At 42.4% G+C, this 22,381-nt stretch overlaps 1 protein-coding gene across 1 annotated transcript in view; it reads left to right on the forward strand.

Moving 5' to 3' along the window:
• wwox (WW domain containing oxidoreductase) overlaps positions 1-22,381 on the forward strand; it is a 142,461-nt gene that overhangs the window by 41,001 nt on the left and 79,079 nt on the right. The window contains exon 8 of the mRNA XM_065957381.1: positions 4,999-5,263. Within this exon, the coding sequence (XP_065813453.1) occupies positions 4,999-5,263 (265 nt within the window). The remainder of the gene's footprint in view (positions 1-4,998; positions 5,264-22,381) is intronic.

The following is a 22,381-nucleotide window of genomic DNA, read 5'->3' on the forward strand; positions in this document are numbered from 1 at the left end:
GAAACTGGGGACCCCCCACTGTTCTTTAAGGTGGTTAGTTAGTGGTTAGTTAGTTAACAGCCACGCACACACTAATAAACCTATCCAAAAACTTGTAACACAAAATAATAAAACAGCCTAAAAACTATAAAAAATGTACACATTAATTTCACTTAATTATTCTGTCTTTATGACATTGGACTACTTTTTGTATATTAACAAAAATGGGTAAAAATATATACTTATGCACTTTTAAATGACTTTTAATTTTTTATGGAAGGCATCTCACGACCCCCCTCTTGGTGGCTGGCGACCCCCACTTTAGGAACCGCTGATCTAGTGTACCAAAACTTTGTAAGAAGTGTTCCTCAGAACAGTGTATTGTCTGTGTTAGTCTGATAAATATGTTGGATGTATTTCTTACATTTAGTTCTTCACATCCATACTTAAGTCTTCTCCTTCACATTCTTTGCTGCTTCTCTCCTTGGTACCTTGTTTCTAACTACCATTGGTGCCATTGATGTTCACCCAGTGTTCCCAGTATCCAGTATTTAAGTCCTATTGAAAAAGTCTAAACTACCCTTTCTCATTCAACAACTACTAAGCTCCACTCATCCACCAGCTGCTGCTACATTGGTTAGTTTTCATCACAAACTGACATGATGCATATTGCCAAACTCGACAGCCTCACTCTCACTGAACCTAATTCCCCCCCACCCCCCCCCCTACCCCCACACACACACACACACACACACGCTGTCACTATGAATTAAACGTATCATCAACATGATGGATGGACTGCTCTGCTAAAATTTACTTTGATCAAGTATCTGCTCCGTTCTGTCATACCCCCCCGCCCTGACTCAGCCCCTTTTCTTTCTCTCTTCCTCCAGCTGACATTGTTTTCAAACTCAGCAACCGCACTCCATAGGCTTCTGTTGTTTCCTGACATACAGGAGACAGGCATGATGTCTTGCAGTGATCTGTGAGCCCTAGCCTTGAGTCATGTGTCTCAGAGTCAGTGAATATGTGTGTGTGTGTGTGTGTGTGTGTGTGCGACATTGATCCTGGCTTCAGTCAGTCAGACGGCAAAGCAGAGTGATTGATTGGAGCTCGGGCAGAGCGACCTGAGACAAGGAGAACATACGCAGAGTTATTCTAGCAGATCAAACCCACAGCACTATTACATGAGTTCTGTTATGTATCGCTGACATGCATGAGAGGACGGGAGGGGGGGATGCATGACACTCTTTGGGTCACACAAGGATTAAAACGTTGTCAGGAAAAGTGAGAGGGCGAGAGCCCAGCATGTCATGAAGGGAGTATTGACCTCGTGTGATTGATGCACGACTTGCCGATACAGAAAAAACTGAGAGTTCATGCATGTTTTAATTGTTTAAAAAAAAAAAAAAGGTGAGGTTGCTATTGGAATGAGCGAAACGTGTGTGATTTACAACTTACTTATTTATTTATTTAATTTGTACTTTTCTTTTGTACTTTTTTTTTTATAATGCTATTCTATTTTATATATAATTGTAACTTTTTTGTAGAAGCTGACTCAGGGAGAAACGCACAAAAATTCCAATTTAGTTCCTCATATTTTCGTCCACTGAAGCTACAGACCAATCACAGATCAGTGGGTGGGAACTCACTCCCAGAATCGAAACTTGACGTCCGCCATATTGCTTGGAAGCTATGCTAACAGGCTCTAATGGAGAAAACTGATAATGGAGAACAAATTTAAATATAGCGGCGAGACGGCTGCTGCTGACAGGCCGGTCTTGTGTTTTGGCTGCTGCCGCCGGGGCCTCCGGGGCCTCCGGGGCCTCCGGGGCCTCCGGGGCTTCCGGGGCCGCCAGGGTTGTGTAAACGGCCTTATGTGTTGAAGTAAATATGTCTGTAAACCTGACCTTAGTGGGAGTGGCCTGCGGTGCTGTGCATTCTGGGATTTGGTGTCTTTCATCCACATGAGCCAAAAAGACACTTTCTGTCTTTTCTCGGTCAAGAAGGCTCCAACTTCAAAATGTATTTCACATTTCTACATATATGACCCAATGTCAGTACAGATTCATGTTTCAACGGGTGAAGTATCCCTTTAAGTAGTTAATCGCGATTAGTTAAGGTCTGAAATGATTGCCTTCATTTTTTAAATTGGGATTAATCGCATTCTTTTACCTGTCAGGATAAAATAAACAATGATACGATACACTTCAAAATTTCCCTTAGCTCATTTTGTTTTGGACTCACACTTTAAGCTGCCTTCTCAGTAGTGTGAAAAAACCCCAAAAATAAGTAATCACACTACTTTCCACATGTAAACACAGAAGCATATACCAATGTAAAACCACAAACAGCATAAACAGTTTTTCTCATATTTTTTCCCAGCAGCCCCCTCTCTCTCCTTTCTCTGCCTCTCTGACATACATGCTCACCTTCCCCTCTCCTCCTATACAACCAACATTGGCTTTAACCCCTTCAAAGAGGGCCAGAGGACCAGAGAGAGAGTCAGTTACACACCGACACAGACCAGGGGAAGGGGGGGGGGGAGAAGGAGCAGAAAATAGACAATATCTAATATTACATCTTCCATTTTGTCCACCTCATTCCAAAACCTATATTACATCTACTGAAGTCGCTCCCTTTTTTGTTTGTGTCATTTTCACTTTCCGCTGATTTTTCCCATTTATTCACTTAGCCTCTCCCTCAAAGCACCGTGTGACCCCTGACCCTGCAGCATATTGTATCCCCTAAGCCCCTTGTCCGCTGGTATAGCATTGACCTATAAGGGACAGGGGTGGAAGAGATGGACACACGGGTAATGGCTGGGCACTTTATCAGTTTCCAGCACAGGGGCTTACTGTGGAATCGGCCTTGTACTGTACAGGTTCACTTCACTGGTGATGCATCACATCTAGTCAAACAAGGGACGTTATTATCAATGATAAGTAACATCTGATACACCTGCAGCTGGTCTGACCTTGACCAAAATCTCTGTATTTAAAAAAGTATATATTCTATTGAACTTTAGACTTGATAAGTAAATTACAGACCATATGGGATCAAAAGAAAACGACAAAAAAAAAAAAAAAATCCAAACAGCACCAGGGTAAAAATACACGTTTTAAGACTGCATGGGACCGGACATGAACATTTCTACATCACATTGACAACACACATCAATGAGTTTCAGCCACTCTGACACTATACGCCTGTGATATGCCCAGTTGTTAAATGTAAAGTTCCACATTGAAAGACCACCCCTCTCTCTTTTTTTGGCAGCTGCAGTGTTTTCAGCAATTTACAATCCACTCCTTTTTGACTTATCGGTATATAGGAAGAGCTTATTTTCAGAATAAGTGAAATATTGGTTAAGTGTCTGGTAAGAATTTCATTGTGTCTGAGACATCTTCTTTAGTTATCGGTTGACAGAGTCAGAAAATGTATACAGTCAATAAATCTGGAACGGTCACTTTTCCTATCATGACATTCTGGATGAGTCAGATTTAGGCTAGGAACACTTCCTAATACAATTCTACAATTCACTTATCAGACTCTTTTATCCAAAGCGACGTACATCAGAGAGTAAGAACAACACAAGCAAGGATCTAGAAAAAAGGAAACAATGTGAGTAAGAGCAAACGATCAGCTTTGAGTCTGATTGGACACACAGGTGCTGACAGGAAGTGACCAGAGGCAAAGCACAACATTGAGGGCAGTTCTTGAGAGCTCTAATCAGTATAGAAACCATCTTATAAGTCGTCGTTATCAAACAGAAACCATCGTCATTACCATCATCATCATCAATAATATGGAGACCATCATCATTAAGTTAGTAGGTATTCATGAAAGAGCTGGGTCTTTAGCTTTTTCTTAAAGGTGCAGAGGGACTCTGCAGATCACATGGAGTTTGGAAGTTCATTCCACCACCGGGGGGCGACAGAGGAGAAGAGTCTAGTCAGAGACTTAGGATAATATCATCCATGTTTATTTTCAAAGTGTTTTTAATGAACATTGGAATCAGCCCTTCCTTTCGCCAGACGAGCCAAAGGTCTCAAATAGACTATGCTTAGCATGAGAAATAGCAGTTTCTACTTTATTAGGGAAAATATTATTAAGGGCTGAACGGGCTGCATCCAGATTTAGCTGTACTGATCTAGAAATACCGTGTTTAAATTCCTTCTCCAGACCAGAGATCTGGGATTTGAGCTCTAGCTGAAGTCTAAGTGCTTCCTATCTGTTAGCTGATGAATGAGCTACTCCCCTTATATATTGCAGCCTCCCAAAGTGGAGAAGTTGAGACATCGGGGGTGTCATTAGCAGAAAAAAAAAGAACATCCATTGTTCCTCCAAAAGAGTTAGAAAGGTGGGATTACTCAAAAACTAAGGGGTTGAACTGCTGGTGCAACAATCTCTGTATTTTATTTATCTGGAAAGAAAAACAAAAGGACAGTACATGAGGTGCTCAGGCGATTTGATTTATAAACCTCGACTTACTAAAGTAGTTATGAAGTTGCAGCACATGAAATGAAAAGCCTGCAGATGTTGTAATTTAGCCAAGCAAGGATGTTTGCGGAAGGCGACAGTAAACAAGAGGCAGCGAGCGAGCTTGTAAAATCACAACAAGGAAACCAGGTGACACTTTGATTGGTTGTTTTCTAATGACTGGATTAATATGTAGGATGTGTTCCATCAGTTTGGAGCCTTACTCTCTTTCCTCCCTCTCTGACACACACACACACACACACACACACACACACACCTAAACAAACACACAGGGAGTATCGTTTTTTTTTGGTGCCCATGTATTGTGATGTTATAGTGCGACTGCATAATAACACAACGAGTAGTGTAATGTTTAAGGGGCCTTGTCAAACATCTGGAGTTTAACAGCGCTGTCGCAGGCTATTAAAGAACATCATGTCATGTCTTTGATTTGTATGCAGCCGGCAATCCCACATCTGCCCGTTGAAGGCCACAGACACACACTCTTACTACTCTTGATTCTGGACTTTCTTTCAGGTTCACAGACCTCCTGGACTCGTGTGGCAAAGTGGACTTGGCCCTGCTGTGTCCCCCAAAGAAGGAGTACTGGTCCATGCTGGCGTACAACAGAGCCAAACTCTGCAACATCCTCTTCAGTAACGAGCTCCACCGCCGCCTCTCGCCCCACGGGGTCACATCCAACGCGGTGCACCCTGGGAACATGATGTACACCTCCATTCACCGCAGCTGGTGGCTGATGACCTTTCTCTTCACACTCGCCAGACCTTTCACCAAGTCTATGGTAAGAGAGAAAACAAGTTTGTAATACTTTGAAAACTGCAAAAAACTTGCACCCAAAAACGCTTCTCGTTTCACCAGAGAAGATGTTTGATTAAGTTAATTTACCTGGAGATACAGTCAGAGAATTCTCCACACTGTATTCATATTAAGTCCAGACTCTGAGGTGTCCCCTGTCTTTGCCCATATATTTGTCTTGGAAACGATCCTGGGAAAGGATGGAGAGGGGGGTTGATCTGCTGAGTGCTGATGGCTCAGCAAAGAGAGAGTCTGGATTTCACAGATAGAGAGATATTTGGTGCTTTGTTTTCCTCTTCTTCCTGTCACTGTTTATTTAACTCCGAGAGGCCGTTCCCCCTATCCTCTCACAAGGTTAGGCGATATTCCAGATCCAGTTACTGCGACTTTTTAGGTTACAGTAAATGCACTGCAAAATGTAAGTCTCCACTCACAGGCAGCAGATAACGAGCTCTGTCAAATATGTTTTTTACCATACAGCCTATTTCCCATCAGAAGAACCTAATAGCAGATATTTTATCTTAAGCAACAGAGTCCACTACACGACATTATAATGAGAATATTTGTCTTTATATCAATGCGATGTGTAATCCAATGGAATGACAACATCCACAGAAGAGAGGAGAACAACAAACTGACCAACAGAAAACAGAATGCAGACGTTTAATTAGAGCACGGAGATCGTAGAGGTCGCCCGCAGACACTTTAAACAGTCACTGTATATAAACATCATTCTCTTTCCATTGGCTCCAGTTGAAATCTCCGGAGTATATGCTGCTGCGTTCAGACATCAGCTCACTCGGTTATTCTGCAGAAAAAATACTAGAGGTCTGGAGGAGAAACTCTAAAGGGTAAAGTCTGCGCGAAAAATTTGGCTGTTTGCGTTCACACATACCCTAAAGAACCTCCAGGTAGACTAATCTACAGAGTTTTTCAGGAGATTTCTGTATGTGTGAAAAGGGTTTATGAATCAAAATGTTTTCATACCAAACTCAATTTAAGAGAGCCTTATTTATCCATTAGGATCTTTAATTCAGGAAATCACCAGTACAAGAAGACAAACAGAGTGCACCACATACAACGTGCCGCTTGAAACAGTTTAGATCGCCACCAGTAAGAAGAAGTTTGCCTAAAAAGTCAATATAAAATTGAATGACCTATATGGTCAAGCACACAGATCGCTTATTGGAAGTTTGACGTTTTGAACACGTTAAACATGGCGTGCTTTATCTTGAATATGATTTATCCGTGCCTGCAGCCTAAAGGTAAGTGGATTTTTTTTTATATGTTAAGTGTATGTGAGTTATTGGAAGCTTTTTTTTAAGCAGCTGTTTCTTCTTTTGTTTAAGGAAGTTGTCCAGTGAGACAGGAGCCCAAGGGGTTCCTTGGTAACTGCTGGCTCAAAAGTTTTTTTCCTCTGCTCTCAGAGGGCGGTGGTTAGTTTTCATGCCTATACAAAGGTTGCCCCATGAAGAAGAGCCAGAGGACTCTGTGGGCCCTGTTGAAGATGTGTGTGTGATGCTCTTATGGGCATTGCTTGAGGAACCCTCTTGAGAGGAAGTTCTCGCGACTAACAGCCTGCCTGATCTGAACCTGTTTTTTTTGCCACTCATTGTCTATAATGAACACCATGTTTCTGTACAGCCACAGTATGAGGTGTAGCTGTCTGGTATTAGACATAAAAACAAAGATTGATGATCAACTTCAACAGCTGAGTATTAACAATCGTAATGCAACAGCACGTCTCGCTCAAACTGCTCTCGGCCGTCCATTGGGATATTGTCAGCTGGTGGACTTTGACTTGATCCAATGGATCATTTATTTTTTAGGGACACTGGGAAAGGATGCGTACTCCATAGAACAGCTCAACCTCCTCAGTAAAGACAGGAGAGTGTGAACGACTTCTAGTGTGTTCATGAACAGTGGACCATGTCTTTACGCGTATGAAGATTACTCATCCGTTTAACTTCTTCTTTTTTTTGTAACTTTTAACAGTTTTTAAAACAATGCAGCACATCTTATAACAAAATAATGCCACAGACATAAGAGAGGTACAACCACCAACATGAATCCATTCTATGACCTTAGTTTAACGTGTTGGCAAAACAGATCCCATATCTCCATCATCTTTCCACCAACATTCATTTTTCCCAACATGTTTTCATGTAAAGAGATCTTAAAACATTTCGTCAGTCCATTCCTTCACAGTGGGGCGCTTGGGGTCCTTCCAATTTTGCAGTATAATTCTTGCGGCTGTGATAACGTTTAACTTCTTTTTGATCAACATAAGTCCTGTGACAGTGTCTTTTTGTGGTGCTTTGTGGGGTTACATTGATGATATTGGGTGCCATGGCCCTTGTCTTTTTGTTGGTAGTGTTTCTAGTTGCAGTTTGGGTATGGAGAGAACCAGTTTTGGTGATTCAAGAATACATCTGTTTTCACATTTTCTGCTGATGTAATTTATGTCCATTAGACCAGTGGTTCCCAAAGTGGGGGTCGGGAACCCCTGGGTTACCCATGATTGTGAAATTAACTTACAAACATGTTGTTCAATTAGTTTAAGGCTGCTTATTTGTTGTTCTAATGTCAGTGTTTGGATAGGCCTATTAGTGCGTGGTGCTCTGTGCACCGTTATGCTTTAACCACTTCCATGGACAGAGGGGGGTCCCCGGTCTCTTGCATCGTTATTTTGGTGGTCGCGGGATGAAAAGTTTGGGAACCCCTGCATTAGACTGTGACTGTGCACAAAGTACAATTTTGGCAATTAAACAAAAACTGATGCATTTTCATGCAAGAGTTTTCAGCCAAATTGTGATGAGCTGATAAAGTTAGTGAAGCACTTTCCATTCCACACAGCCGTTAGTTTTTATAGATGTTGCAGATTTTCTCTTCCAGCAGATCTGAATTTGTTGTGTGAGGATGCACCTGCACGGGGGCTTACGGTAAACGGCCGTATGACGGACTGTTCATAGCGCATGCACATGCTTATGAGGTGATATAAGGCCCCCCAGAGGTTAACGTCCTCCCACACTTAAGATAAGAACGATAAAATCCCAACACAGTGATTTATCGCAGTCTGGTCCCCTGCTCTTCTCCCTCTACCCTTTAGGCTCCACAGTCTGCTAATCTATGCTTTAGTTTGACTATTACATCTTTCCATTAGCTGTTCTTCATACTTTATCAATTTAGTGTTTGCACTGAAGGGAACGACGTGCGATGTGTTGAAAGGCAGCGTGTTGGAGATTTTAGTGAAGCGTCATTCTGATCCATCATGCTTGACAGACTGGATGCCTCGGGCTGTCATTTGTCTCTTCTACCTCTGACAGAGGATGAGAGATGAGAGGAAGTGCTCCTCAGCACCTTTCACTAAATGCCAAGCTGAACATTTCCTCAATTTGACTCAGTCTGTCACACAAACCCCCCCTACCCCCCTCCCTTTTTACCTTCTGCATGATCCTTCTTTTGCTCTATATCATCACTTCCTGTCTTGTTTAAATCTGTGTCAATTTAAAGTGGACCAATATATATATATTTTTTTTAACTTTTATTCACCAAAACGTGCAAACACACACTCACACATAAAAAAAAGACACTGTGGTACGATACAGTTTTGCAAGCAGATTTAGACAAAAACAAACAAACAAACAAACAAGACAAAAGGAAAAGGGTCAGTAAATAAAATAAATGAATTAGAAAGAGGGACAAAATAAATGAATGAGCAAACAGGACAAAAAGAAAAACGTGGGGACAGTATAGTAAGAAAATTATGTAAAATAAAACTGGTGGGAGAGGTTGTACACATGGTGACGATTTTTGGTGTTATTTTTGTTTTGTTTTTCACTTTGTATGGGTGCTAACATGATGATTGCCAAATACAGACTGTTTGTAAATTATATTAAAATTGTTGTGCTCTCCTTCACGTTTTACCTGCCCGGTTCTGCTGTGGCATCAAACTGGTGGTGAGAATTGTGGAGTATATTTTGTTGAATTCTGTGAGTTTGGTTTTTGAGTGTTGTTCCAATATTGGACCGATATGTTGTCTAACATGCTTTTTTAATCGTATCATTTTGGAAGTGTGCTGGAGTTTTTGGCACGTACTGTAGGTGTGTTTGATGTGATCACTCAGATGCAATTAGAGGCTTTTATTACACGTTCTTAATGAAACGTATAGATGTTAGTAAATATTAAAGGACAAAAGGTAGAGCTATGTAATTAAATTCTGGCGGTGCTGACACAGCGATTAGCTAAAACCCATGTCTGATAAAGGCCACACACACACACACACACACACACACACACACACACACTCATAGATTACTGAGGCACACCCTTAAGCTGAGCATTTGCTCTTATTTAAATCTGGGCTTGATAAGTGTATCCCACTCCTCACTCCGTCTGCCCCCCCCCACATTAAGGGCTTAATAAAACAGTGATATTATTTCAGTTATTGGTTGCAGGGATATGAAGATGGTTATCGCTTTAATTGCTTGCGTACGCTAGCGGGATCCGTGGAGATTGTTCAGGGATGCAAACACAAGCAGAATGTTGACTCCAAAAAAAAAAAAACAATCACAAAGCCCCCCCAGTGTGTGTTCTTGTGCAAATAACCCAGCCTCTCATTTAAAACACAGGTTTGATTTATAGGAGCACAGGTGGAGTGATATACAGCTGTGCTACACGAGGAGACACACACACACACACACACACACACACACACTAACACACACATGTATTCACAATATAGAGACTGCTGGAACACCTGGAGCTACATGTGCTCCTAAATCTTTAATTTAATTGTTGTAGTAAAGGCGAGGAAATGTCATGTGAGGCCATATAAGCTCTGTACTCGAGTCGTCCAATCATTTCGTCTCATGACTTCCTCCCCTCATTAATTGTGCTCCATGCTCTTTTTATTTTATCAGCGGTTAACTCTCACCACTCCACTTTTTTATCTTATCTTGCATATTACCCAAATATTTTTTGCATTCTTTGTGTTGTGGCTTCTACTTAAGGCAAAGAAAACTTCTCCATTAGCGGGGAGGCACAGCCCACTCTGCTATTGATGTGCAGAGCTGATTCCAATTTTTTTTTTTGCTGAGTTGAGAAAGGCATCTATAAAAGAGCCATGACATTTTAATCAGCCAAACTATCTCTCACTAACATCATGTTCCCCTCCCCCGGCAGCCCTTGATCTACTTATCAGTAGATTGTGCGACCGGGGCCCTGTGACTCCTGTTTTTCTTTTAATTCAGTGTGTTCAGAGTGGGAGTTTTCCCTGTGTCCCCCCTTTGCATGTGGTATCAGTGTTGAATGATCTGATCTGAGCCTATAAAGTGGTGTGTAGATGTGAGCGGAGACTAAGAGATGAGCGAGAGAGGCGTGAAACGGCGGTTATCACAAGTTCTGTTTAATGCTCAAAATGGAAATGACTCAGATTTCGGGGTTGATTTAATCGATCAACCCGAAATAAAGGGGCGCCAGGCCTTTGACAGGCATATAAATGCAGCAAAAGTTGTTAGACAGTAAACTTAAACAGCGCTGAGTGAATTATTGTGACTGCTGCGGTTATTGCTTGTGCTGTAACCTTTGTAAAGTTGTCACCGTCCTGTAACGTTGACCCTGTGACATTTTGTTGACTGACTGATTGCTCCCTCAAGATCAGGGTACCCTCAGGCTCTGAGCAGCTGTGCTCCGCTTATACTCATCTAATCTATACCTTTAACTATAGGGCGCAGACAGCGCTGAGCTGCATGGAGATCAGTGTTGTACCTCATCATCATCCGCTGTAATGGATAAGAAAGAGGGAGGTGTTTGTGGGCACGGGCCTAAGAGGCTCTGCTGTTCCAATCAGACACCTCGGTTCCCCCAGGGTCCGGTTCCATCAGCGTTCCCCGCCTAGTCCCATGCTTCTTAGGGTTTTTAAGCGTGATTATTTTACCCAGGATCCTGCCTCGGGCACCAGGCCACCTTTTTACATATGCACAGGCTGAACTTTTGACCAGGCGCCAGCAGTCAGGGCCGGAGTAGAGAGAAATGGTTTGCCTGGTTTCTCCTCTGCTGAGCTTTACTCACCAGGGGCTCTCTCTCTCTCTCCTGCAACTCCCGGGCTTAACCCCCCCAGAGACGGGTTCTCCAGCATTACCATGAAACAGCGGTATGCAGTGAGGTCGGTGCTGTATTCAAGATTCAAGATTCAAAAAACTTTATTGTCTATCACATTGTGACAGAAAATGACCTTTTGTTCAGGCTCAACATGAAAACATACAAACATTCACTTTAAAGGCTTTAAATGTGATTTTTCACACTTAAATATAATATAAATCAAGTCTATCCTCTGAAAATAACTCTGTGAGTCATGACTGTCTACAATGGGTGTAACACCCGAGTCCCACTGTCTGTGATGTTTTCAGAGTTTTCAGAGTCCTATCTTCACTTTGTTTACATCGCCAGGACGGCCGGCTGACTCCTCCCCTCGTGTATAAAAGTTGTTTAATTGAGGGACTAGAGAAAAGAAGAATAACATACTGTACTCACTGCTTAACTGTGTTTCTAGATCACGCTCATTTCAGGTAAATTTACATGCAGTGTGAAGATACCAGCATAATAAAGATCGCTAGCATTAGCATGCTAACACAACAATGCAGCGCCAGTTGTTTTGGTTTCATGCTGGAGCTCAAGGGCGACATCTGCTGGATCAAAACATCACATATAAAGCCTTTAAGCTAAAAGTAGCCTAAATAGGTAAAAACACATATGCACAGCATTTGACAAACATTGCTTATCTAGCCTTGTTTAAAATGCGTATTGCAGTGGGAATAAAATAGTTTTTGTAAGTTTTCTTTTTCGCCTGTGGTACTCTAAAACGACTGCCTGCTTTCCTTTCTGCTGCTCGCCATGTAAAGTTCTGACAGTTGGATCTGGGTAGTGCCGGTGATTTTTGTTGCATGTTTTAATGATATGTATGTGAGCACTGATTCCACTTTTTACCTCACTGTTCTTTATCAGTTTCTCTCTCCTGCAGACAGACATGAGGTCAGGTACTTGATCTGCTATCTGGTGTAGCACACAGACGCAGTGGCTCTACTTGCACAGCCAGGCTACCTGTCTGTGTGTGTGTGTGTGTGTGTGTGTGTGTCTGTGTGTCTGTGTGTGTGTGTGTGTGTCTCTGTGTGCGATGCTCAACCATGTGGAAAGAAAGAGGAGCAGAGGTCCCCAATCTACCCGCAAGCCTCCCTCCTCCTGCTCCTCTGTGGGGTTAGATGAGCTGTAGGCCCCTTGTAATAGAGTCCTCTTGGATGATTAGGAGCTACACAGGAGGGCGGGGGGGGGAGGGGAGGGGGGGGTCAGCTCCAGCCTGACTGGAGACACTCGTGTTAGGTTCTCCTCTGTGGTGGAGACAGAATATTACACATTATGCTAACTGGTGTGAGGGTCACAAACTCTGATGATGCCCGGGATTCCTTTTAAAGGCGATGTTTTAGATTCATTTTTGAAGGAATAAAATACAATACATGTGACATTCCTGCCTGACATTCCCCCACTGTGCTGCTGCTGCACCACATAACGAGTGAGAGAGGGGACGATAGAGAGACATCGAGGAGGAGAGAGAGAGCGACATAGGGGAGAGTAAGATGTGTTGGTGTGGGGATGGATAAAAGCACACAATCCCATTTGGCTGTATTGACATGTGTGTTCCTGCCCAATCCTGTTACTGGGATTATTGTCCACGGAGATACCATTTCATTAAAGAAAAACACAAAACACACACACACACACACACACACACACAGGCACGCAGTGAGTGAGCGAACGGAGATGGCCTGAGGCCTGGTTACGTGCTCCATTGCACAGGGAAACTGTGTAAATGGTTTATTGTGGATGAGTTGATGTGATGGAGACCGTGTCTGGATCAATAAAGAACCAATCAAATGCTGACAGTTCGCTACTGTATGCAGTCAGTCATTCACCCCCCGTGCCCGAGTACAGTTACACAACACGAGTGTGAAGGAGGCATGGACAACATCTGTGTCGAGAGCATGAGAAGAAGTTGAAGAAAAGGTTTTTTTTCAAATGCATTTTGCATGGACCTTCTTCATGCTTCTTAAACAACTTTTTTTTTATATTGTTGCTTTTCAAAAAGATTTTTTTTCCAGTGTCTGTTTTGCCTCCACCTCTTTATATCCCCTTTGATAGACAGTGATCGTTTTTCTTTTTTGTTATTATACATAGATTTTTATTGATTTTTTTTCACCATTACAAAGATCATTTAACACCCTATGTGCTCTGACATTCACAGCAGTAACAATAGGAATACATAGAATCAATTACAAATTAAATTAAGTCAGGAACAGAAAGAAAAAAACAAAAACAAACCCTAGATTGTTTTTGTTTTTGAAGAAATGTCTCTTTACAGCCTCAACCACATTTCTCCACGCTCCTCCAGACACCTCAGGGAGACCATTAGGACATCTCCACAGCCTGCCGTGTCTGAGTCTGAGTTAGGCTAAATTACCCCAGAGCCACAGGTCAGGAGCCAGATAGACCCCCCCAATTGCCAAGGGACTCTGTCTCTAATAGAAGGGATCAGAACAGGCCAAAGAGGCAGAAACTGACCTGGCCAAAGAGACATCCTCACTCATTTAACTCCTCCTCCTCCTTCCACCTCCTCGCCACACTCAAACCTGCGTCTCTGTTTTACCTTCAGCAACAGAGCTTTTCTCTCCTGTGACCCTCAAGAGAGGAGAAAGATGTTACCCCTCACCCCTTTTCCTCACCCATCCACTCCCACACTGCTCTCCATGCCACTGACCCTGCACACTCACAAACACAAACACACACACACACCCCCCCACTCTCTTTGTTGTGACATGGAGCTGATGGACTATTTTTCAAATTGATTTCAAAAATGTACATAAGCAGCCGATCCCCTAGCCCAGATTACCTATTGATTTTTAATATGAAAAGCTCATTATATAAGCAGGAACTGCAACACAAAAAGCTAGCCAACCTTTGCATAAATCCTTTAATTGAATTTCCAGAGCCCGTGGTTCTACATTTTTTAATTAAATCCATTTCTTTTTTTTTTAAGGGTTGCTGTGTAATTTGCATGCTGTGAAGTGGGTGCTGTCCCAGATAAAGTGCCATTGATCCTTATTAAGGCTCACCTCTGGGCTCGCTGAAAACCAACCGCAGAAATTAAATGTGCTCATGGTGCATACACTTATTGCCCGCATGATAGGATTAGAGGCAGAGGCAGAGGGAGAGAGGGAGATAGAGATGGAGAGAGAAGGAGTGATGGGGTAAGAGGTGGGGAGAGAAAGAGGGGGGGGGGAAGTATTATTAATAGTTGTTCATATTAATGTAATATTTCACCTTTCCTCCTCTGGGGTGAGATTGTGAGGAGCTTGTTTATAAATGCAGCTTGCACTCTGTATTATTGAGGTTTCTCATCAAACACAATGTGCTCTGTTTGTCTGTTGTGGGTTTCTGTGATATTTCTCCGTTTGAAAGAATATAATATATTTTCTTTAAAGGGATACTTCACCCGTTGAAACATGAATCTGTGTTGACTTTGGGTCATATATGTAGAAATGTGAAATACATTTTGAAGTTGGTGCCTTCTTGGCCGAGAAAAGGCAGAAAGTGTCTTTTTGGCTCATGTGGATGAAAGACATCAAATCCCAGAATGTACAGCACCACAGGCCACTCCCACTAAGTTCAGGTTTACAGACATATTTACTTCAACACATAAGGCCGTTTCCTCAACTGATTCAGAGATTTCTTCCAGAATTGATCTTGGAAATTTTCAGAAAACAGACTCTATGTCTGTGTCCATAGACAAACAGTGAGAGCACCGACTCTACCAGTCCACCCCAGCTCGAGCCGGCCCGGGCTCCTCGTCCTCACCGCCGCCGACAGGCAGGCGGCCAGCAATATAGCCCCGACATGGTTGCTGCTGACAGGCCAGTTTTGTTTCTCGGCTGCTGGCGGTCAGCGGCGGCAGCAGCCAAAACACAAGACCGGCCTGTCGGCAGCAACCATCTCGCTGCTATATTTATATTTTTATTATTATTTATTATTATTATCTTTCTCCATAGAGCCTGTTAGCTTAGCTTCCAAGCAATATGGCGGACGTTAAGTTTGGATTCTGGGAGTGAGTTCCCACCCACTGATCTGTGATTGGTCCGTAGCTTCAGTGGTCGAAAATATGATGAACTAGCGTTGTAGTTTCACCCGCTAACCACAACAGCTTCCAGTGACACAATATGATGATTCTTGCGTCACTGGAAGCTCCTTTTCAGACTCAGAAATACAAAGATTTCTCATCTCAGGGGAAAATGAGGGCGGGATGCACGAGCATTCAAAAATACTACCAGGTTTCTAATGATACAAAGATTAATGCAAATGGGTGAAGTTTCCCTTTAAGAAAACCTGGATTTCTTCAAATTCTGTTCCAAATGATGAAAAACACTCCTGATCATCCTGTGTGAGTGATGTCATAGTTCAGATCTGTCATTAGTCTTCAGGATGATTTTTAGCAGATTGGGTCCTGGAATAATTGATTTACCTTACATTTCTACTTCATTTTCTTAGTCTGCATGCATCTGTTTTCCTGTGTAGGTGTGTGTGTGTGTGTGTGTGTGTGTGTGTGTGTGTGTGTGTGAGGAGCAGTGTGCTCTGTGCTCTGCAGGTAAAGCAGCTCTCTTCTTCTTCATGCTCTTCCTGTGTGGCTGTATGCAGACGGTGGAGTAAATCAATAGGGATTAACCTTTGACCGCAGCCACATACTTATAGGCCGCTCCTCGCTGCTCACACATCTCTCATCAGTTTCACTTAAACACTGCACCTCACTCAATAAGGCACCACACACTCATTCATTTCAAAGATGGAGAGGCCCCCATCACAGACTTCTCTCTCTCTCACACACACACACACACACACACACACACACACACACTAACACCTGCACACACACATACATGCTCACTTTCATGTTTATCTACACAACACACTGAGTAAAAAACAAGTTAAACTATCAGAAAGCATAAATAAAGACGACATAAGCCACATGGCCACAGCACCACCACCAGATTTTAAAACAACAAATCCACATTTTCCACATTTGTTGTCATCAAAAACTATTTAAACCAGACCAAAACAATGTCTCCTTATGTTGAACCATCATTAAATTCTTACATTAATATCACTGAATCATAGAGAGAAATAAGAAGACTGCCTCATACTCTTACTTTAGGTACTGGAACCAGTGAATTTGGCCGGTGGTGCTTAAAGATACTTAAACCATTTCTTTTTTCATCATCAATATTTTTACTGATTCATTCTTCATGAATCAACCAAAACATGACTGACTTATTGTGTCACCTCTAAATAAGATGAACTAAAATAAAATGAGAAAACAACGAGACGCAGTAAAGATCATTTCATATTTTTTAAACAATGGCATCACATAGATTCTAGTTGGACCGGGTACTTAGAGAAAATGCTCTGTGGAGTTTCTGCTCCTGTCGAGACTCTTCTGAGTGCAGAGAATTTCTCACTGGCTCAAAAAATCATGACATGAAGAATATCTTTATTTTTATTGAAGGGATTTTTCATAACGATATTGGGAAAATAATTAAGCATTTTATCTAATTCAGACACACACACACACACACACACACACACACACACACACACACAAACACACACACACCTCCATTCTATCCTTTTCTCTTTTCCTCTCAAAATATTGACATCTGCTGACTGATTGGTCTGATGTCTTTCTATCCTTTGTGTACATGTCCATGTGAATGTCCATGTGAATGTCCATGTGTGATGCACATGCGTGTGTGTGTGTGTGTGTGTGTGTGTGTGTGTGTGTGTGTGTGTGTGTGTGTGTGTGTGTGTGTGTGTGTGTGTGTGTGTGTGTGTGTGTGTGTGTGTGTGTGTGTGTGTGTGTGTGTGTGTGTGTGTGTGTGTGTGTGTGTGTGTGTGTGTGTGTGTGTGTGTGTGTTGAGTGGTGCAGTGTCAGCATCATGTGCTGCAAGTATTGACCCAGGTCTGTCCTCTGCTCTGACTGGCTCTTGTCCCTAACTTGTCAGCCTTCTGTCTCTTGCTTGCTCTCTCTCTCTCTTTCTCTCTTTCTCTTTCTCTCTCTCTTTCTCTCTTTTTCTTTCTCTCTTTTTCTTTCTCTCTCTCTTTTTCTCTCTCTCTCTCCCTCTCTACCTCTCTTTCTCTCTCTCTCTCTACCTCTCTTTCTCTCTTTTTCTTTCTCTCTCTCTTTTTCTCTCTCTCTCTCCCTCTCTTTCTCTCTACCTCTCTCTCTTTCTCTCTCTCTTTCCCTCTCTTTCTCTCTCTCTCTTTCTCTCGCTCTCTCTTTCTCTCTCTCTTTCCCTCTCTTTCTCTCTCTCTCTCTCGCTCTCTCTCTCTCTCAGTTGATATCATCTTGAGTTGATCAGTGTTTTATTTTCCATTTTAATTTAATAACATCTTTCTAATAATATTTATTTCTTTGCTCCTGCTGGCTGTAGTCAGTTTTGTGTTTCTTCTATTTGAACATCGTCCTCCCTCGTGCACTGCACACCGTGTGAGAGGGGGGTCCAGAGACGTGAATGACCTCAGTAATGGGTCCGACTCGTACCTGTGAGCTTAGCAATGCTTTTAGCCCGCAAACAGGTTCACATAATGCTCATGACTGAGTGGTAGTGGAAGGTCAAACCACACACCGATGTGGGTGTCTTATCTCCGGGCACAACCTTGATTATGAAAAATGTGTCTCTACTTCGTCTGATTGCATGGACACACTATGAGTCATGTCCTGTTTTGTATCTTTTTTTAAATCTCTCAAACGCACTCGCTCTCTTCTGTAGCTGACTCTTTTGTGAGTCCATCTCGATGAGGTGTGTGTGTGTGTGTGTGTGTGTGTGTGTGTGTGTGTGTGTGTGTGTGTGTGGGGGGGGGGTGCAGCCGGCCACAAACAAAGGCCTCTGATTTCCCTCATTTCATTTCATAATCCAATCAATCAGACCCAAACAGCTCGCTTCCTTTTCTGTCCTCCCCTAACCAACCGAGCATACATATTTACACACACAGGCATACATTGAGCCTCCTAAATGCATGTGATGCAGCTCTTTGCAGCAGCGGGACCCCCCCCCTGGGGTTAGACCACTCTATGTGTTATTGATTGCATTGCTGTTGCATGTTGTGCTCAATCATGTGTTCCATGCGTCTAACGTTGTCCTCTCCCACCTGGCCCATTAGATTAGACTAATGCATTCAACCATTGATTAGTCATTACACTCAGACCTGATCAACCAATCGCCTGCCTGCTCTGACTCCACTTGACCTGTGAACTCCTGGCACTCGTGTCATCTTGCCATCTCTGACATGTTAAACATGCACACACACACACACACACAGACCGCTCAAAGCTCAGTCTGATGATGTCGGGGTTACAGAAGGTGCAGGTGCACCTGTATGATATTCAATACCGATAGCATTCCCACACAGTTACCTAATCACATGCAACAGAGAGCTATAGATTTTATCATGGAGCATGCGACTGTTGAACTTGTCATTGATCTTGATATTTACCATGAATGAGTTTGTTGATTGGCATGCATGAGAGCTCTTTGTAGAAGTCAGAGTGAAACCATGATGTATGAAATGTTAGCGCTCTTTAGCTCGTAGCTTCACATCAGCTGTGTCCTGCATTGTTGTGTTAGCATGCTAATGTTAGCGCTCACATTGCATGTAAACTGACACAGAATGAGCGTGATCTAAAAACTCTTACTAACATCCAAATAATCAGTGAGTATGTTCTTCTTCTTCTCTCTAGTTCTTGACTAAAACAGCTTTTATACACAAGGGGAGGAGCCGGCCGTCCCGTCCATGTAAACACGGCTCTGACAACAACACAGCCAGCGGGACTCGAGCTTTCTCAAGCTGCATGCTCCTCCCTGTTAACATAAACCTTTAGATCTATTTACACAGTTACTGTGGTTGCACACACATTTTTCTGAACTTGTGTTTTCTATTTTAGCACTTCAATTCAGAATAAAATATTTTGCTTTTTTTTTTAACCTCTACTATTTAAAAAAAGTTAATTCTGTGATTAAATAGCTTCCGGTAAATGTGGAGAGAAAAAGTTGAATTGTAATACATGAAATGAGTTATTGGTACACATTAATGGATGAGAAGAGTAATTGAGGGCTTTTAAAATATTCGTTGTTTGTTGAAGAGATTTTGTGGGCCTCTTTGCCTTTATTGGATAGGACAGCTGAAGCGAGACAGGAAATGTTGGGAGGAGAGAGAGAGGGGGGTCGATATGCAGGAAAAGGGCAGAGGTCGGATTTGAACCCGAGCAGAGATGAGCAGAATTCTGTCTGTCTGGTGAACTCACTTCTTCTCTCCATTCTTCACATCCTCGGCTGCTTTTTCTCTAAATGTTGTAGTCTGAATGTTATGTGCAACATTTCTGCACTTTCCCTTTAAGAGCGACCTGAAAGTTACAATTACATAATAATATCTAAGACAAAGCATGCCGCACAAGGCTGCAGGAAAAAAAGGAATATAAAAATTTTCACAACTGTTTATTACTTAATATTAAGTGTTTTTCAGCTTCCTTCCCCCTCCACCCCTTCCCCCTCTCTCCGGTATGAGCAGACCCCACTCTCTCCAGATGTGCTGTCAGTACACTCAAACAAGAAATGATGGGATTAATATACTAACTTTATTCAAGAGCATGTTGATTTTCTCAAGAACAGGTTTTTAAGTTTTGAGAGCAATACTTATTGAAAATTTAAGCACAAGCAGCAACTATTTGAGTACAAAGAGAGAAAGAATGAAAACATCTGAATGTAAAATCAATAAGTATTGCTCTCAAAACTTAAAAACCTGTTCTTGAGAAAAAAAAATATGCTCTTGAATAAAGATAGTATATTAATCCCTCCCCTCTCCTCTCTGCCAGCTGAGCGTCCAATGTCCAAACTCTCACCTTGACAGTTGTTCTTTAACAAACAATGAATTCTACTTGACTGCTCTCTTCACTAGAGAGTATAAGTCTGTAAAACATGGCTTGTTTATGGCCAGTTCCATTGGTGTGTGTGTGTGTGTGTGTGTGTGTGTGTGTGTGTGTGTGTGTGTGTGTGTGTAGCACAGATCTGAGTGATTGGGGATAGATCGCCTCTTTGGATATGAGCTGGCTACTCCGTGGCTCTGCATTAAATTTGTATTGAATAGGAAATTAATGATTGGATAATTCTATTGATGTTTTCTGGTATTGAACATATAAACAAAATGTTCTTTTGAAGCATTGTGTGAGTGTTGCACCCTGGGGGGGAGCAGTCCCAGTTGTGCTTAAGAAAGAATAAGTCCATGTTAAGTCCATAGCGTATTGGAAAAGAGAGCGGATGGGATCGATGGCGACTTGCTTGCTCGAGACACACTTTAATTGTATTATTTTTCTTTCAGATTTCTGCGCTGCCACATCCATCTCCGCTCGGCAATGACAGATTTGATATGTATTGCCGACATTGTCAGGGAAGACAGATTTGAATGTATTGAACAGTTTTCAAAAAGGGATTTGTTCTTTGCTTTTATCAGGAAACACACACACACACACACACACACACACACACACACACACACACACACACCAGAGGAGGCTGTAGTTATAGTGTCAGGTCTGACAAAAGGAACATTTTTTTATTTATTTCACTTCTTGTACATGTTCTCTGATGCCTTCTTGTGTACGTTTAAATCAATGCTATATACCACTTTCTGCTCTGAAGTCCTCAGTTTCAAACACTTACAACTTTCTCAAAGTGGAGACGGACCGTTTCTTTTTTTTACTGAGAGTCGAGATCAAAGAGGCGAGAGACGGCCAGACTGGAGAGTGGAGAAAAACTTGTTTAATTAAAAAAGAAGCGATGAAGTGGGGATGGAAGGGATGGGTCTTTGATGCGTCTTCCTGATGCTCTGTACTGTATACGTTATGCAGATTATTACTCTTGATTTTTTGTCTAAGAGGTTCCAGCGGAGGGGGGTGGGGACAGGAGGAGGTGAGGGAAGGAAAGAAGGAAGGATTGAGCTTGATGAAGTTTCTGATTATCCCACCTCCTCTTGGCACGGGGAAGAATTACTGAATGCCATTTGGGTCAGTGCTCTTTATGGAACTACATTTATGAAATACATCTCCCCCCCCCCTCTCTTTCCTCCTCTCTTTCTGCCCCTGTATCTCTCCCCTTTTTTTTTTCTTTCTCCCCCTCCCCTCTCCTCTAATTGGAGATGCAGTAAAGGTGTGCGGGGTCAGTGGTTCTTCAAGGTGAGGCCGCGCCTGTGTGTGTGTGGCTCACTCTAATGTTCCCTGCCGCTTCAATCTCACATTATCTGCCTTTGCTCACTAAAAACCACAGGCCTAAAAAACCCATGAACAACGCTCTGCGATTTCGCGACACGTTTTCTGTCTGTAAAATACGACTCCATCACTTCCTGCGCTTCCTGACTTCCTTTCACAACTCTGCTGCTCGGGCGTCTTTGTGCAAAGCCCTGTAAAAAGCCAGAGGGCACGCTGTGGGTGAATGAGAGGCAGAGCTCTGCCAACACAACCAGCGGGAGAGGCCTCTGCCGAGAGTGCCAGGGCCTGAGAAAGAGAGAGAGGGAGGGAGAAGGAAACAAGGATGTGAAGCTGGAAGGAGAAGAGTTTGGAGAGTGCTGATGGAAAGACAAAAGAGGAAGAAAGAAACTAAACAGAACCAAAAAAAAACAACAAATATTAGATTTTTCTCTTTTCTCTTTTTTTTTATCCATCATTTCTTCTGATTTTTTTTTGTGGTTAAGCTCCAGAGTCACAAGTTCACATGCTCTTTGTCTGAAAGGAGCACTTACTCAGTACCATTTAAAGCCAGTAGGGGTCATTGTAGTTCAACTGACTGAGCAAGAGTGAGCTGATCGTTGAATGTGGGGATGGACAGCTGCGGTTCATTTGCTCTCGACTCAAAACTCTTTTTATCACCGGCTTTCTGAATGCATGAAATAAAAAAACTGCATTTATTGAAACAGGCACATATCCTCTTAAAATCTTTTTTTCATCCTGGTGAACTTT

This window comes from Labrus bergylta, chromosome 7, assembly GCF_963930695.1.
Source record: "Labrus bergylta chromosome 7, fLabBer1.1, whole genome shotgun sequence".
Taxonomy (NCBI): domain Eukaryota; kingdom Metazoa; phylum Chordata; class Actinopteri; order Labriformes; family Labridae; genus Labrus; species Labrus bergylta.